A 16,624-nucleotide genomic window follows, 5' to 3' on the forward strand; every position below is an offset into this window, starting at 1 on the left:
ATGTAGACTTTTTGCATAGATTTTGCTTTCATATCAAATGAGTAATAATTATCGCACACACACAGATGCACGCACGCACACACACACACACACACACACACACACACACACACACACACACACACACACACACACACACTGAAACAGGGTAACAATCACCTAAACACACCGGCTGAGACTAAACAGTGCAAATGACCACATACACACACAAACACACAGACATGGAGGCATGGAAACCCCAACTTATATTAATCCTTCTCTCTGTTTGTTCTGTTTGTCCCATGCAGTCCACTGTCCTTTGTCATCATGTCTCAGTGTGTGCCCTCTAACCTATGTCTGCTAATGCTGCTGCTGACCCTGCTGCTGCTGTCACCATTCAACTTCAGCTACGAGGGGCTCAGCACAGGACCTGGCTGCCATCTATACCGTCAGTCTAACACACAGACATATACAGATACACACACATAATATATAAATATACACACACACACACACACACACACACACACACACACACACACACACACACACACACACACACACACACACACACACACACACACACACACATAATGTACAGATACACGCAAACACACAATGTACAGTTGCACACACTTTGTACAGATAAACACACTCGTGCTGAGTGATTAGTGCTTTTTGAGGTGGTTTTGGTTCGATTAATAAAAAACAATCAGAGTTGAATGCTGTAACAACACAGAAAAAAAACTATTAATTAAAGTCCCATGATGGTAGTGACTGCCCATTACTGCTTATCACTTACAAACCATCATTTATTCACATGACTTTACTTTAATAAAATATTTACATTTGTTTTATTTGATGACTTTATTATTTCATTCCAAGACATAATTTCATCTCTATAGAGCTGTTGCTTATGCTGTCTGACAAAATCACTATTTCGCAGTTCTTCATAGTAAATAAGGCATACTTTTACGACTACTGAATACAACTATCAATCACTTAGACCACGGACAGTTGAAGTCGGAATTTAACATACACTTAGGTTGGAGTCCTTAAAACTTGTTTTTCAACCACTCCACAAATTTCTTGTTAACAAACTATAGCTTGGCAAGTCGGTTAGGACATCTACTTTGTGCATGACACAAGGAATGTTTCCAACAATTGTTTACAGACAGATTATATCACTTATAATTTAGGGTTTCACAATTCCAGTGGGTCAGAAATGTACATACACTAAGTCGACGAAATTTCAAGAAAATGATGTCATGGCTTTAGAAGCTTCTGATAGGCTAATTGACATCATTTGAGTCAATTGGAGGTGTACCTGTGGATGTATTTCAAGACCTACCTTCAAACTCAGTGCCTCTTTGCTTGACATCATGGGAAAATCAAAAGAAATCAGCCAAGATCTCAAAAATAAATTGAGGTCTTGGCTGTCCGGTTCATCCTTGGGAGCAATTTCCAAACGCCTGAAGGTACCACATTCATCTGTACAAACAATAGTACGCAAGTATAAAAACCATGGGACCACGTAGCCGTCATAACGATCAGGAGGGAGATGCATTCTGTCTTCTAGAGATGAACGTACTTTAGTGTGAAAAGTGCAAATCAATCCCAGAACAAGAGCAAAGAACCTTGTGAAAATTCTGGAGGAAACAGGTAGAAAAGTATCTATTTCCACGGTAAAACAAGTTCTATATCGACATAACCTTAAAGGCCGCTCAACAAGGAAGAAGCCACTGCTCCACAACCACCATAAAAACAACAGACTACAGTTTGCAACTGCATATGGAGACAAAGAGCGTACTTTTTGGAGAAATGTCCTCTGGTCTGATGAAAAAAAATAGAACTTTTTGGCCATAATGACCATTGTTATGTTTGGAGGAAAAAGAACACCATCCCAACCGTGAAGCACGGGGGTGGCAGCATCATGTTGTGGGGGTGGTTTTCTGCAAGAGGGACTGGTGCACTTCACAAAATAGATGGCATCATGAGGAGGGACAATTATGTGGATATATTGAAGCAACATCTCAAGACATCAGTCAGGACGTTAAACCTTGGTCACAAATGTGTCTTCCAAATGGACAATGACCCCAAGCATACTTCCAAAGTTGTGGCAAAATGGCTTAAGGACAACAAAGTCAAGGTATTGGAGTGGCCATCACAAAGCCCTGACCTCAATCCTATAGAAAATGTGTGGGCAGAACTGAACAGGTGTGTGCGAGCAAGGAGGCCTACAAACTTAACTCTGTCAGGAGGAATGGGCCAAAATTCACCCAACCTATTGTGGGAAGCCTGTGGAAGGCTACCTGAAACATTTGACCCAGGTTAAACCATTTAAATGCAATGCTATCAAATACTAGTTGAGTGTATTTAAACTTCTGACCCACTGGGAATGTGATGAAAGAAATACAGCTGAAATAAATCATTCTCTCTACTATTATTCTGACATTTCACATTCTTAAAATAAAGTGGTGATCCTAACTGACCTAAGACAGGGAATGTTTACTAGGATGAAATGTCAGGAATTGTGGAAAAAAAAGTTTAAATGTATTTGGCTAAGGTGTATGTAAACTTCCGACTTCAACTGTAGTTTCAGGTAGGGACACCTCACCTGGCAACAGCTGATGTCTATATCCCCTCACTATTGTGCATTCTTCTGTCTCTTCCATAGCAGACATAAAAGAAACACAGACTGGACAAGTAGATGCGCAATGGATTATGGTCATTGTAGTTAGTTTAGCGCATAAAATGTGGTAATTATGTTGAATATTGGCCTGTTGGAAACAACTCCCTACTACATCGTCACAGTTCCTGGCTGGATCTAATTTATCTCTAGAGAATCTGTGTAATGTGCGCATTGAGCTTACAGAAAAAAAACATACAAAATGCAATTCAAATAATTGAACTGATGTTGGTCAATTACTTGTTTAAATTAATTGTTCTCCTCTTTCCTCTCCACTCCTGCAGCATTTAACGTGACCATCCGTATTGACCGGCGTGGGACATGTAAGGGAACCCATGTCGTGTATGCCTGTGTTGGATACTGTGAGTCCAGTGCCTTTCCCTCACGCTACTCTGTCCTGGTGGCATCTAACTTAACTCACAACATCACCTCAGCGTCAAGATGTTGTACCATCAGCAAGGATGCAAAGGTAGAGTATAGAGACAGAGACACACACATTATCTCAGCCTTGAAATACTGCACTACCAGCAAAGACGCAAAGGTAGAGTACACACACACACACACACACACACACACACACACACACACACACACACACACACACACACACACACACACACACACACACACACGTAGGGTAAGGGTATGTCATCCTGATTACCTATTTGATTGGAACATTGTCACTTGACATGTCTGAAAATGTAAAAAATGTGGTATAATTTTTTTAATATTGTATTATTTCCCTAAGATCAAAGTTCGTCTGGACTGCCCTCGTGCTCGTCATCACAACGACATTGAGATCCTGACGGCGCGGGCTTGTCACTGCGACATGTGTCGCAGGTCACGCTACTGAGACGCCACCGTCGCCGCAGGAACATGCAACAAACTGTAACATGAGGACTGGGATGAGGAGTCCCAAGGAGAGCAATCTGTCAATCAAATGTACTGTATAAGAGAGAGAGAGAGAGAGAGAGCGAGAGAGAGCATGCCTGGAATGGAACGGTGGAGCAGAGAAAAAAGACTTGAGAAACACTTTTTATAACGTTGCTTTAGTTAAGAATTGTTAGTTTAAACATTGGTTTAAGACAGGAGAAGACAGTTTGTGACCCTGTATGAGTTAACACCCTATTATCTTTGTAATGCACTACTTTTGACCAGGGTCCATAGCGCTCTGGTCAGAAGTAGTGCACTATAAAGGGAATAGGGTGCCATTTGGGATGCATGCGTAGGCACTGACAGCCAGTTAAACTACTATAGATAATACAATAATTAACTCTACATAGATCTGCTATACAGCCCCTACCACAGAACTAGAATGAGTAGAACTAGAATCCCCTTTCAAATCAATGGGTGGACTGGCAGCCAATTTGAGTGTTTACCAATCAAGTTGCCATGGTCAGAAGTTCCAGCCAGACATTAAGAGACAAAAGAATGTACATAAAACTTTATTTATATTAACGAGCTTGAACAACTGATGTTTTGTAAATAAGTGACAAAGAATGTTGGAAGTGTTGACAAAATAAAAATTGAAAAGATTACAACAGATTTTTAAAGAAGTTTCCTGTGTGATAACACTACAGTGGTGTACATACAGAAATATTAAACCCTCTTGGTCTCTCTCTCTCTCTCTCACACACACACACACACACACACACACACACACACACACACACACACACACACACACACACACTCTCACACACACACACACACACAATCACTCTCTCTCTCACACACACCCTGGTCCCCCTCCCCCCACACACAATCCCTGCTCCTCTCCACCCCAACCAATACACATACTCCTTTCCCTCAGTGTCCTGTGTGAAGCAGACAGTAGTGGCACTGCTGGGTGGGTGAGAGGATAGGGGTAGAGTAGTGAGACATATATCTCACACACACATACACTCCCCACACAGCTCTAGGTGTAAAGGGGGGAGACGTAAAGCTGGCAGCCTGGCAGATGGGCCGTCAGATAGCGGGTACGCCCATAGGAACACACATGGTGGTGCCGCTGGATGTAGGGGGGCTCCGGGAACAACTTCTATAGGGCAACTTGCAGACTTGTTTACGCTGCTGTGCGTTTTTGTTGCCGTTTTTACTTTGCTACCTGACGGTTTTTACTTTTTCATTACCGTATATTTTTACTTTTTCCGTATATTTTTACGTTTTTACTTTGCTACCTGACGGTTTTTACTTTTTCATTACCGTATATTTTTACTTTTTCCCTCACTCAACTTTTTTTTTTTCATTCAACTTTCCTACCCCGGAGGTTTTATCTGGACATGGTTCGTCAGGACTTCAAACAGCCGAAGCTAAGTAACATTAACATGATGCCTTCTAATTGCAGTCGTTGTACTCATAATATACAGGAGAACGATCGCCTTACGGCAAGGATAGCTGTGCTGCAAGCCCAGCTTCAGACGCAATCGTTAGGCAAGGGTAATTTCAGTGTAGGAAAGGATGAAACAGCGTCTGTGCCACCAGCAAGTACAGATAGTAACGTTAGTATAAACCCCCTCGCACGGTCCCCGCAGCCGGACATCTTTCTCATGGCGTCTGGAGGGAAACGCTGTAGGAATGCTCAACCGGTGTCGCTTATTCAGCCGACAGAAACTTTCAACCGGTTCTCCCCGTTAAGCGAGTCGGAGTCGGAGGCCGAGACTTCTCTGGTCTCTGCTCCTCCCGCTGTGGGGTCTGAGACGCCGACGGCTCCCACCATTAGCTCTGACAAATTGAAAACCCTAGTCATTGGCGACTCCATTACCCGCAGTATTAGACTTAAAACTAATCATCCAGCGATCATACACTGTTTACCAGGGGGCAGGGCTACCGACGTTAAGGCTAATCTAAAGACGGTGCTGGCTAAAGCTAAAACTGGCGAGTGTAGAGAGTATAGAGATATTGTTATCCACGTCGGCACCAACGATGTTAGGATGAAACAGTCAGAGGTCACCAAGCGCAACATAGCTTCAGCGTGTAAATCAGCTAGAAAGATGTGTCGGCATCGATTAATTGTCTCTGGCCCCCTCCCAGTTAGGGGGAGTGATGAGCTCTACAGCAGAGTCTCACAACTCAATCGCTGGATGAAAACTGTTTTCTGCCCCTCCCAAAAGATAGAATTTGTAGATAACTGGCCCTCCTTCTGGGATTCACCCACAAACAGGACCAAGCCTGGCCTGCTGAGGAGTGACGGACTCCATCCTAGCTGGAGGGGTGCTCTCATCTTATCTACGAACATAGACAGGGCTCTAACTCCTCTAGCTCCACAATGAAATAGGGTGCAGGCCAGGCAACAGGCTGTTAGCCAGCCTGCCAGCTTAGTGGAGTCTGCCACTACCACAGTTAGCGTAGTCAGCTCAGCTTTCCCCATTGAGACCGTGTCTGTGCCTCGATCTAGGTTGGGCAAAATTAAAAATGGCGGTGTTCGCTTCAGTAATCTTACTAGTATAAAGACCTCCTCCATTCCTGCCATTATTGAAAGAGATTGTGATACTTCACATCTCAAAATTGGGTTACTTAATGTTAGATCCCTCACTTCCAAGGCAGTTATAGTCAATGAACTAATCACTGATCATAATCTTGATGTGATTGGCCTGACTGAAACATGGCTTAAGCCTGATGAATTTACTGTGTTAAATGAGGCCTCACCCCCTGGTTACACTAGTGACCATACCCCCGGTGCATCCGGCAAAGGCGGAGGTGTTGCTAACATTTACGATAGCAAATTTCAATTTACAAAAAAAAAAACAATGACGTTTTCATCTTTTGAGCTTCTAGTCATGAAATCTATGCAGCCTACTCAATCACTTTTTATAGCTACTGTTTACAGGCCTCCTGGGCCATATGCAGTGTTCCTTACTGAGTTCCCTGAATTCCTATCGGATCTTGTAGTCATAGCAGATAATATTCTAATTTTTGGTGACTTTAACATTCACATGGAAAAGTCCACAGACCCACTCCAAAAGGCTTTCGGAGCCATCATCTACTCAGTGGGTTTTGTCCAACATGTCTCTGGACCTACTCACTGCCACAGTCATACTCTGGACCTAGTTTTGTCCCATGGAATAAATGTTGTGGATCTTAATGTTTTTCCTCATAATCCTGGATTATCGGACCACCATTTTATTGCGTTTACAATTGCAACAAATAATCTGCTCAGACCCCAACCAAGGAAGATTAAAAGTCGTGCTATAAATTCTCAGACAACCCAAAGATTCCTTGATGCCCTTCCAGACTCCCTCTGCCTACCCAAGGACGTCAGAGGACAAGAATCAGTTAACCACCTAACCGAGGAACTCAATTTAACCTTGCGCAATACCCTAGATGCAGTTGCACCCCTAAAAATTAAAAACATCTGTCAAAAGAAACTAGCTCCCTGGTATACAGAAAATACACGAGCTCTGAAGCAAGCTTCCAGAAAATTGGAACGGAAATGGCGCCACACTAAACTGGAAGTCTTCCGACTAGCTTGGAAAGACAGTACCGTGCAGTATCGAAGAGCCCTCACTGCTGCACGATCATCCTATTTTTCCAACTTAATTGAGGAAAATAAGAACAATCCGAAATTTCTTTTTGACACTGTCGCAAAGCTAACTAAAAAGCAGCATTCGCAAATGGAGGATGGCTTTCACTTCAGCAGTAATACATTTATGAACTTCTTTGAGGAAAAGATCATGATCATTAGAAAGCAAATTACGGACTCCTCTTTAAATCTGGGTATTCCTCCAGGGCTCCATTGTCCTGAGTCTGCACAACTCTGCCAGGACCTAGGATCAAGGGAGATACTAAAGTGTTTTAGTACTATATCTCTTGACATAATGATGAAAATAATCATGGCCTCCAAACCCTCAAGCTGCATACTGGACCCTATTCCAACTAAACTACTGAAAGAGCTGCTTCCTGTGCTTGGCCCTCCTATGTTGAACATAATAAACGGCTCTCTATCCACCGGATGTGTACCAAGCTCACTAAAAGTGGCAGTAATAAAGCCTCTCTTGAAAAAGCCGAATCTTGACCCAGAAATTATAAAAAACTATCGGCCTATATCGAATCTTCCATTCCTCTCAAAAATTTTAGAAAAAGTTGTTGCGCAGCAACTCACTGCCTTCCTGAAGACAAACAATGTATACGAAACGCTTCAGTCTGGTTTTAGACCCCATCATAGCACTGAGACTGCACTTGTGAAGGTGGTAAATGACCTTTTAATGACGTCAGACCGAGGCTCTGCATCTTTCCTCATGCTCCTAGATCTTAGTGCCGCTTTTGATACCATCGATCACCACATTCTTTTGGAGAGATTGGAAACCCAAATTGGTCTACATGGACAAGTTCTGGCCTGGTTTAGATCTTATCTGTCGGAAAGATATCAGTTTGTCTCTGTGAATGGTTCGTCCTCTGACAAATCAATTGTAAATTTCGGTGTTCCTCAAGGTTCCGTTCTAGGACCACTATTGTTTTCACTATATATTTTACCTCTTGGGGATGTCATTCGAAAACATAATGTTAAATTTCACTGCTATGCGGACGACACACAGCTGTACATTTCAATGAAACATGGTGAAGCCCCAAAATTGCCCTCGCTAGAAGCCTGTGTTTCAGACATAAGGAAGTGGATGGCTGCAAATTTTCTACTTTTAAACTCGGACAAAACAGAGATGCTTGTCCTAGGTCCCAAGAAACAAAGAGATCTTCTGTTGAATTTGACAATTAATCTGGATGGTTGTACAGTCGTCTCAAATAAAACTGTGAAGGACCTCGGCGTTACTCTGGACCCTGATCTCTCTTTTGAAGAACATATCAAGACTGCTTCAAGGACAGCTTTTTTCCATCTACGTAACATTGCAAAAATCAGAAACTTTCTGTCCAAAAATGACGCAGAAAAATTAATCCATGCTTTTGTTACTTCTAGGCTCGACTACTGCAATGCTCTACTTTCCGGCTACCCGGATAAAGCACTAAACAAACTTCCGTTAGTGCTAAATACGGCTGCTAGAATCCTGACTAGAACCAAAAAATTTGATCATATTACTCCAGTGCTAGCCTCCCTACACTGGCTTCCTGTTAAGGCAAGGGCTGATTTCAAGGTTTTACTGCTAACCTACAAAGCATTACATGGGCTTGCTCCTACCTATCTTTCCGATTTGGTCCTGCCGTACATACCTACACGTACGCTACGGTCACAAGACGCAGGCCTCCTAATTGTCCCTAGAATTTCTAAGCAAACGGCTGGAGGTAGGGCTTTCTCCTATAGAGCTCCATTTTTATGGAATGGTCTGCCTACCCATGTGAGAGACGCAGACTCAGTCTCAACCTTTAAGTCTTTACTGAAGACTTATCTCTTCAATAGGTCCTATGATTAAGTATAGTCTGGCCCAGGAGTGTGAAGGTGAACGGAAAGGCTGGAGCAACGAACCGCCCTTGCTGTCTCTGCCTTGTCGGTTCCCCTCTTCCCACTGGGATTCTCTGCCTCTAACCCTTTTACAGGGGCTGAGTCACTGACTTACTGGTGTTCTTCCATGCCGTCCATGGGAGGGGTGCGTCACTTGAGTAGGTTGAGCCACTGACGTGGTCTTCCTGTCTGGGTTGGCGCCCCCCCCTTGGGTTGTGCCGTGGCGGAGATCTTTGTGGGCTATACTCGGCCTTGTCTTCGGACGGTAAGTTGGTGGTTGTAGATATCCCTCTAGTGGTGTGGGGGCTGTGCTTTGGCAAAGTGGGTGGGGTTATATCCTGCCTGTTTGGCCCTGTCCGGGGGTATCATCGGATGGGGCCACAGTGTCTTCTGATCCCTCCTGTCTCAGCCTCCAGTATTTATGCTGCAGTAGTTTATGTGTCGGGGGGCTAGGGTCAGTCTGTTACATCTGGAGTATTCTCTTGTCTTATTCGGTGTCCTGTGTGAATGTAAATATGCTCTCTCTAATTCTCTCTTTCTTTCTTTCTTTCTCTCGGAGGACCTGAGCCCTAGGACCATGCCTCAGGACTACCTGGCATGATGACTCCTTGCTGTCCCCAGTCCACCTGGCCATGCTGCTGCTCCAGTTTCAACTGTTCTGCCTGCGGCTACGGAACCCTGACCTGTTCACCGGACGTGCTTGTTGCACCCTCGACAACTACTATGATTATTATTATTTGACCATGCTGGTCATTTACGAACATTTTAACATCTTGACCATGTTCTGTTATAATATCCACCCGGCACAGCCAGAAGAGGACTGGCCACCCCTCATAGCCTGGTTCCTCTCTAGGTTTCTTTCACATGCATTGCTTGCTGTTTGGGGTTTTAGGCTGGGTTTCTGTACAGCACTTTGAGATTTCAGCTGATGTACGAAGGGCTATATAAATAAATTTGATTTGATTTGATTTGATATTCACCCTGCCAATGATACATCATTGTTGTTTTATAAGGTGAGATATGGCAAGATGATATGATGAGATGGCAAGACGTGGGACGACTTTTAGAGCAAGCGAGAATAAACACATACACAATCGGAGGCTTGGAGGCAGGCCAAGCGAGGAGGAGTTCTACAGCAGTTCAAAAAAGCCCTATCTTTGTTCAAGGAAGTGTCCAGGTGTGCGCATGTGTTTGTTGTCCTGTTTACCTACCTCCCAGGTGTTGCACCAATTATCAGAATTGGGCTGCCTGTGTAATTGTAGCCAGAGAGTTAGCGGGGCAACAACATCCTGAGACAGAGACAGAGACAGAGACAGAGACAGAGAGAGATGAATAGAGAGAGAAGTGATGATAAGAATGGTCTGATGGCTCAATACACTTTAAACTCATACATCAAATTTACATCTGGTCTACATCTGGTCAACACATTTTTGTAATAATTTATGGTAACTTTCACATAAGTTACTATCAGTTCAATCTTGCTTCATATAAGACAGGTAAGTCAAACTATTGAAGTCTCTTCTGTTCTGACACTACAAACATATAGAACTCCCCCTAGCGTACGTCATGATTCCTGCACGGCCGATCAAGAGATCTCTGTGCTGAGCCTGAGCAACTAGACAAGTACAGTGATAAGTTATTGTCATGATAAAGGAAATAAAATGTCCATCAGTTATACAACGTAAAATTGTAAGCTAAACTGATTTCTAAACATTTACATCAATGATGTAGATGTTTTATTAGAATTATGCTGCATTCTACAATTTCTACTGGTTGCTATCGTTGTCTTATCAACAGAATCAAAGGTCTGTTTTGTTCACGTACAGAAATGTACCTGAAAACATTTCTAATGGCAACAGCAAGGCTGATGGTCCTCATGCGCTCAAATGACCTGGAGTGACGCGCGCAGTGCCAATAAACATCGTCATGAGCCGTGTCCGTTAACTACAAAAAAAGAAAAGGATTAATCTATTTTAAAGGAGCAACAAATAATTTAACATTTCACAAATATTGTTAAAATAAAGATAACCCCCAACAACGAAAGTAGACTATACAAATCTGTTTGGCAGGCTACGTAAAGACTAGTTTAATTATATAAACAACAGTTGGGCATCTTCTCCACTGTCTGAATATGCCCTATCTCAGAACAAATGTATTGTTGATGCTTTAAGTCCAATTAAATTGTACGGACACTCTAACGTCATAGCAATTATAACGAAATGCCCTTAAACTTGGCGACTCCTGGGGGGGTCATCCATGTGTGTGTGTCTGTGTGTGAGAAAGAGAGTGTGAGAGCTGGAGAAATTAGTGAAGGATGAGAGGGAGAGAGTGAGAGGCAGAGAGAGCAAGGTAGATAGTGTGTGTTTAATCTTGAACATTATTGCAAAATGTAGATTTCCGCCTAAATAGAAGTCATGAGATGGCCCTAAATAATAACTAGTAATGAGTTCACCTTTTTAGTAAAAATAGTTATAAATTGCTGAGGTGTACTCACTTTTGAGGACACAAGCTCAAGTACATAGTACAAATATTATTAAAATATAAAAAATCATACATGATTTTCCCCTATTGACCAAAAGTGGAGGAATGAATGAAATGCTTTCTAAATATAGTAACAATCAAATTAGAAAAGATTTCACCTTTCTTATAAATGTAAAATAAACATGAGACAAATTTGGCCACATTTCATATAACTGATAAAAGAGCATTTCCTACCAAGCGCCGCCTGAGCAACGCAGAGACACAGTTAGAATGTCTACAGATTTCTCTTTGACCAAGAGAAAGTGGTCGGTTTCAATTGTACAAAATTATTTCATGTTTTTTTTTATGTTGAAAGCTATAAATTCATCTGAGAATATCACAGCGAGATGAAACGATGATTACCGGATTCGCTTTGTCTGGATAGAACAGAAAATGTGACACTCATTCCCTATGAAAATGTAGGGTGTGAAACCTGACACTTCAAGTCAGCACCACTGACAGAGTGGTAGCGGAAAGCAGACAGATGGGGCTTTCTGGCACTATAAGGCACTGAACCCTGTGAAATTCACAGAGCGCTCTGTACAGCAATATATCAGTTGGAACCGGTCCAGCACCCTAAATAGGGGACTTAACATCTATGCCCCATTAGATGGATGGAGTGATAGGGACAAAAGAGAGAGAGAGAGAGATTACACAAGAGACCATTAAAAAAACGACACACACACGCTCCATTGTTTTCTCAAAGTGAAGTTAATTTAGCACATCATCTTTTCCTTTCTACAATCCCGGTTTAACTTGACTGTACATTCATCTAACCAGCTGTTGGTCCCCGGAAAAAATACATTGTCATCCTCAATCGTTTCTATGTTTCTGAGCATGGATAGCCTACAAACCAGACCAGGAGGACACTGCAATTGTAGTTTAGCAATGCTACGTATGCGTACATATTCAATTCCATTATTATTGCTGTTTTACAATTCTACTGAGGGGAACCTCTTCTTTCTGTTGATAAATTGCGTTCCAATTCCGGAATTCCCGATTTCCGGAAGGATTCTTCTCGTTCTAGAACAGAATAGTGGAAGGGAAGATTATTCTCCCAGCGAACTGACTGACTGACAAATGGGGGAATTATGGGTAACTTGCAAAATTCAGGAAGTGTTTTAACGATAGTGAGGTTTGTTTCTTTATGTCCTTTCTTGTTTTGTTGAAATTAAAAACAGTTAAAAAGAGTGTTGAAGGCTGCTGGTCTGGTTGTCTTGGTAACAAGACGCAAGATAAACCTCCAGATTCACAATCAATCAAAAGTGTTACATTCTGATTCAAATCCTGTTCCTACAAAAGGAGAGAAAGGGAGAGAAGAAAGAGAGAAAGAGGGATCGATGCCACCTCTCTCACTCTGTCTATACACATCTCCTGTCACTGTTACACTCATACTGAATTCTCACACACACACACTTCCATCACCTCTGCATCTTACACACATGAACACACACACTTCCATGACCTCTCCATCTCTCTCTCTCACACACACACACACACACACACACACACACACACACACACACACACGTCTCATCTTTGCCAACTTCCTGCAATAAGGTCACAATTCCAGAGATCAAATAAAAAAAATATCATAAATATCAGATATCGCCAAAATGAACTCACAAAAACATAAAAATATTAAAACAAATTCAAAATCATTTCATCAAACGAATGAATCATAATAAGACGCACAGAAGTACAGTAAGACAGTGTGATATCAAGGACTAGTAGACTGAGCCCACAAGATGGTAGACTGAGGACCGCATCCCAAATGGCACCCTATCCCCTATATAGCGTACTACTGTTGACCAGCGCTCTATGGGCCCTAGTCAAAAGTAGTGCACTTCATAGGGAAAATGGTGCCATTTAGGACACAACCGGAATACACACATTATTCAAAACAATATAGAATATTAATAGAAAAATGTGGTTTTCTGACTCTCTTCCTTCTCTCTATGCCCAATTATGAATGGACAAGAATAATAACATATCAGAACATTGTTTTAGTTTAGAAGATTAGGGGTTGCCCAAAATCATACACTGGTACGTCCCAAATGGCACCCTATTCCCTAAATAGTACACTACTTTTGACCAGGGTCCACAGGGCGCTTGTCAAAAGTAGTGCACTATGTAGGGAATAGGGTGCCATTTGGGAAGTAGCCTCTTTCCCCATTATAGTGCACTGCTTTTGGTCAGTAGTATTGCACTACAATATGGGGATTAGGCCCCATATAGTGTACTACATTTGGCCAATAGTGCACTCGCTCTGTAGCGAATAGGGTGTGATTTGGACCATGCTCTAGTTATGCTAAAGCTTTAGGAGTTCTACACTAAAGATTCTCCCACCAACACTATAATAATCATAATATTCAGACATATATATATATATATATATATAAAACATCAGTAGTAGTAGTAGAGTAGAGAAGAATAGAAGAAGAAGCAACAATATTATGTAGCGTTCACGTCATCATTCCTCTGTATCTTTTGGGACGGTATAAAGTCCTTTGTCGGAGAACCGGGAAAACGGTTCCACGTCAAAACTGACAGCTAGAACCAGCTAGAAGACAGCTAGAACCAGTACCTGTGTGTGTCTGTGAGTGTGAGTGTGAGTGTGTGTGTGAGAGAGAGAGAAATATGTCTTGTTTAAGATGGGCAGTTTGTGTGGGTAGTCTTCCAGTGAGTATGTAGAGGGCTGTGTTTGCACTTCAATGTAGGTGAGTGTCAGTCTATGTGTTTGAGTTGATTCATCTTTTGTTTACATTCTGCATGAGTGTGTGTGTGTGTGTGTACAGTATATGCCTGTGTGCGACTATGTGTGTGTTCATGTGTACGTTCTCAGTGTGTGTGTGTGTGTGTGTGTTTGAGCATGTGCGTCTGCTCCTTTGTGTGTACATGTGTGTGTTTGGCTATGTTCATACTGTCTCTGTATGTCCTCTAAGTACTCTATGTATCCTGGTACTGATCCTCCGCTGTCTGGTTCTAGGTGTTAGAAGAGGCTCCACTGAGCTCGGGGTTTGGCTGCTCAGGGAATGCCGTCTGTGGGGAGGAGGGCTGAGGAGGCTCCCCTCTCTCCTGGAGGTTCTTCTGATTGCGACTGGCCTCCCCCAGGATCTGCAGTCTCCTCTCCTGCTGCTCCTCCAGCCCCCGCCACAGCTCTGCACGCTCACACTCCCTCTTCAACTCCCTTGAAGGGAAAGGTGAGGAAGGGAGGGAGGGAGGGAGGGAGGGAGGGAGGGAGGGAGGGAGGGAGGGAGGGAGGGAGGGAGGGAGGGAAGGAGGGAGGGAGGGAGAGCAGAAGGGGAAGAGGTAGGAAGAGAGACAGCTTAGGTTATATACACACTGGGTGTACAAAACATTAGGAACACCTTCCTACTATTGAGTTGCACCCCCTATTTTGCCAATACATTTGATTGAAGATAATGACTTGTGGTGTCAATCAAAGCAACTTCCAAATGAGAAAATGCATCCCGTAACATTTTAACATGGAAATATCTGTTCTAACAGTAGAAGCCAATGTGTGGTGTTCAATGTACGTAGGCCTACATTCCATGAGATTAAAAGAAAACATGCAGGGCTTGACATTAACCTATTTATCCACTTATCCTTCAGACAAGGAGGTGACTGAAAATGTTGTCTTGTTGTTTGATGCAAGAAACCACTTTACAAAATTAAATGCATTATTATTTCCATATTATTATTACAGAGAATCAGCCAAATTATTCTACCCTTTGCCTGTTGGCAATTTAGCTGATTCAAGACTGTCTCAATTTAGACAATTAAGACAAAAAAATGCTCTTTACCCAACTCATTTTTCAAAGATACACGTTTTGTGCTCTTGTAGGAAGTAATCCCTCCCCCATTGCTGACTACAAATGATCAATAACTGGGCTAATAATTCACTAACTATTAAAGGATATGAACAAATGTGCACATGTGGCTCTCGCTTTGATCTTAAAACAAGCGTATCTACACACGACCACTCATGCTGTAAACACAGTCCAGTTCAAAGTGAATGGCACAGATCCATATACAGCAATGGCATATTTGCATATAGGTCTACTGCAGCTCTGATTGGTTATGACGCACCAGTCTGTGTAGAGTACGGGCTAAGTCGTGCGTGTCAATGCAATAGAATCTTACTCTGAAACGTTCTGCCTACAACAAAATCTCTTGCATAGTTCATTTTGTTTCGGTATGTTGCATTGAAAGTGGCTAATGTTGCATTGATTCGATCACAATTCCCACAGGAAAGGGAAATGTTAATAGTGTTAACTAAGGAGGAACACTGTAGGAAGTTCAGTGAAGTTCAATCTCGTGCTTCTCTGCGCGGGCTGATATTTCTTCTGCGGGGCAGTCCCGGGGAACTGCGCACCTGCGTATGCGCGTAGCTTAGAGGGAACATTGGTGTCAATTTAATGCAAGTGAACACAAAGAGAAAAGTAGAAAGACGGAAGGATGAGAAACAGGGGTGTTATACACACACATATTAGTACACGCACGCTCACTTCTGTTTTTCCACTTTGTAAGAGGCAGTGAGGTCATCAAACAGCTTGCTGTTCATCTCCATAAAGGTCTTCAGAACGTTGTAGATCAGAGAGACTATAGTCCTGCAGAGAGAGAGAGAGAGAGAGAGAGAGAGAGAGAGAGAGAGAGAGAGAGAGAGAGAGAGAGAGAGCGAGATGGAGAGAAGGATGGATGGAGGGGGAGAGAGAAAAAGAGATGGAGAGGTGAGGAAGAGGAAGAGCGGACAGAGAACGAGTGAAGGTGGGGTTAGAGAGGTATATCTGCAGAGATTCACAGTTCATACAGACTTAGAGAGCAAAGGTTATAGGTTATGGGTTAGAGGTTAAGGGGTAGAGGTCACTCACTGGTTCCAGTGTTCCTTGGACACTCTGTAGAGTGTGGCGAAGACTAGTGGTAGAATCACCTGACAGTTCTCCTCTATCAGAGACAGGATGTACTCGTTGTTCCAGAAGTACAAAGCCCTCTCTGCTACCTACAGCAGGGAGGGAGAGAGAGATGGAGAGAGGGAGGGAGAAGGA

The 16,624-nt window shown here is 42.7% G+C and overlaps 2 protein-coding genes across 3 annotated transcripts in view; one reads left to right on the forward strand and one right to left on the reverse strand.

The window, feature by feature from the left end:
* The first annotated feature begins 306 nt into the window (after nt 1–306).
* On the forward strand, nt 307–3,521 carry LOC115198620 (glycoprotein hormone alpha-2-like). The gene is made up of 3 exons (XM_029760693.1): nt 307–427; nt 2,953–3,137; nt 3,417–3,521. The coding sequence occupies exons 1-3, from the start codon at nt 307–309 to the stop codon at nt 3,519–3,521; spliced, it is 411 nt and encodes a 136-aa protein (XP_029616553.1).
* A 10,543-nt stretch (nt 3,522–14,064) lies between these two features.
* The window catches only part of LOC115198621 (serine/threonine-protein phosphatase 2A 56 kDa regulatory subunit beta isoform), a 44,135-nt gene continuing 41,575 nt past the window's right edge, over nt 14,065–16,624 (reverse strand). Inside the window, exons 11-13 of one of the 2 annotated variants that reach the window (XM_029760694.1) lie at nt 16,451–16,578; nt 16,088–16,189; nt 14,065–14,766 (exon numbers count right to left, since the gene is read on the reverse strand). In XM_029760694.1, coding sequence (XP_029616554.1) covers nt 14,562–14,766; nt 16,088–16,189; nt 16,451–16,578 — 435 coding nt within the window. In that variant the 3' untranslated portion in view covers nt 14,065–14,561. Of the gene's footprint in view, nt 14,767–16,081; nt 16,190–16,450; nt 16,579–16,624 lie in introns of both variants that reach the window. The other variant, XM_029760695.1, reaches the window with a different exon arrangement.

Source organism: Salmo trutta, chromosome 8 (assembly GCF_901001165.1).
Source record: "Salmo trutta chromosome 8, fSalTru1.1, whole genome shotgun sequence".
NCBI lineage: Eukaryota > Metazoa > Chordata > Actinopteri > Salmoniformes > Salmonidae > Salmo > Salmo trutta.

Coding starts and splice junctions, on each gene's coding strand:
- LOC115198620 (XM_029760693.1), top strand. CDS start 307: ATGTCTCAGTGTGTGCCCTCTAACCTATGTCTGCTAATGCTGCTGCTG. Junction 428..2,952: donor ACCTGGCTGCCATCTATACC/GTCAGTCTAACA, acceptor CCACTCCTGCAG/CATTTAACGTGACCATCCGT. Junction 3,138..3,416: donor CCATCAGCAAGGATGCAAAG/GTAGAGTATAGA, acceptor TATTTCCCTAAG/ATCAAAGTTCGTCTGGACTG.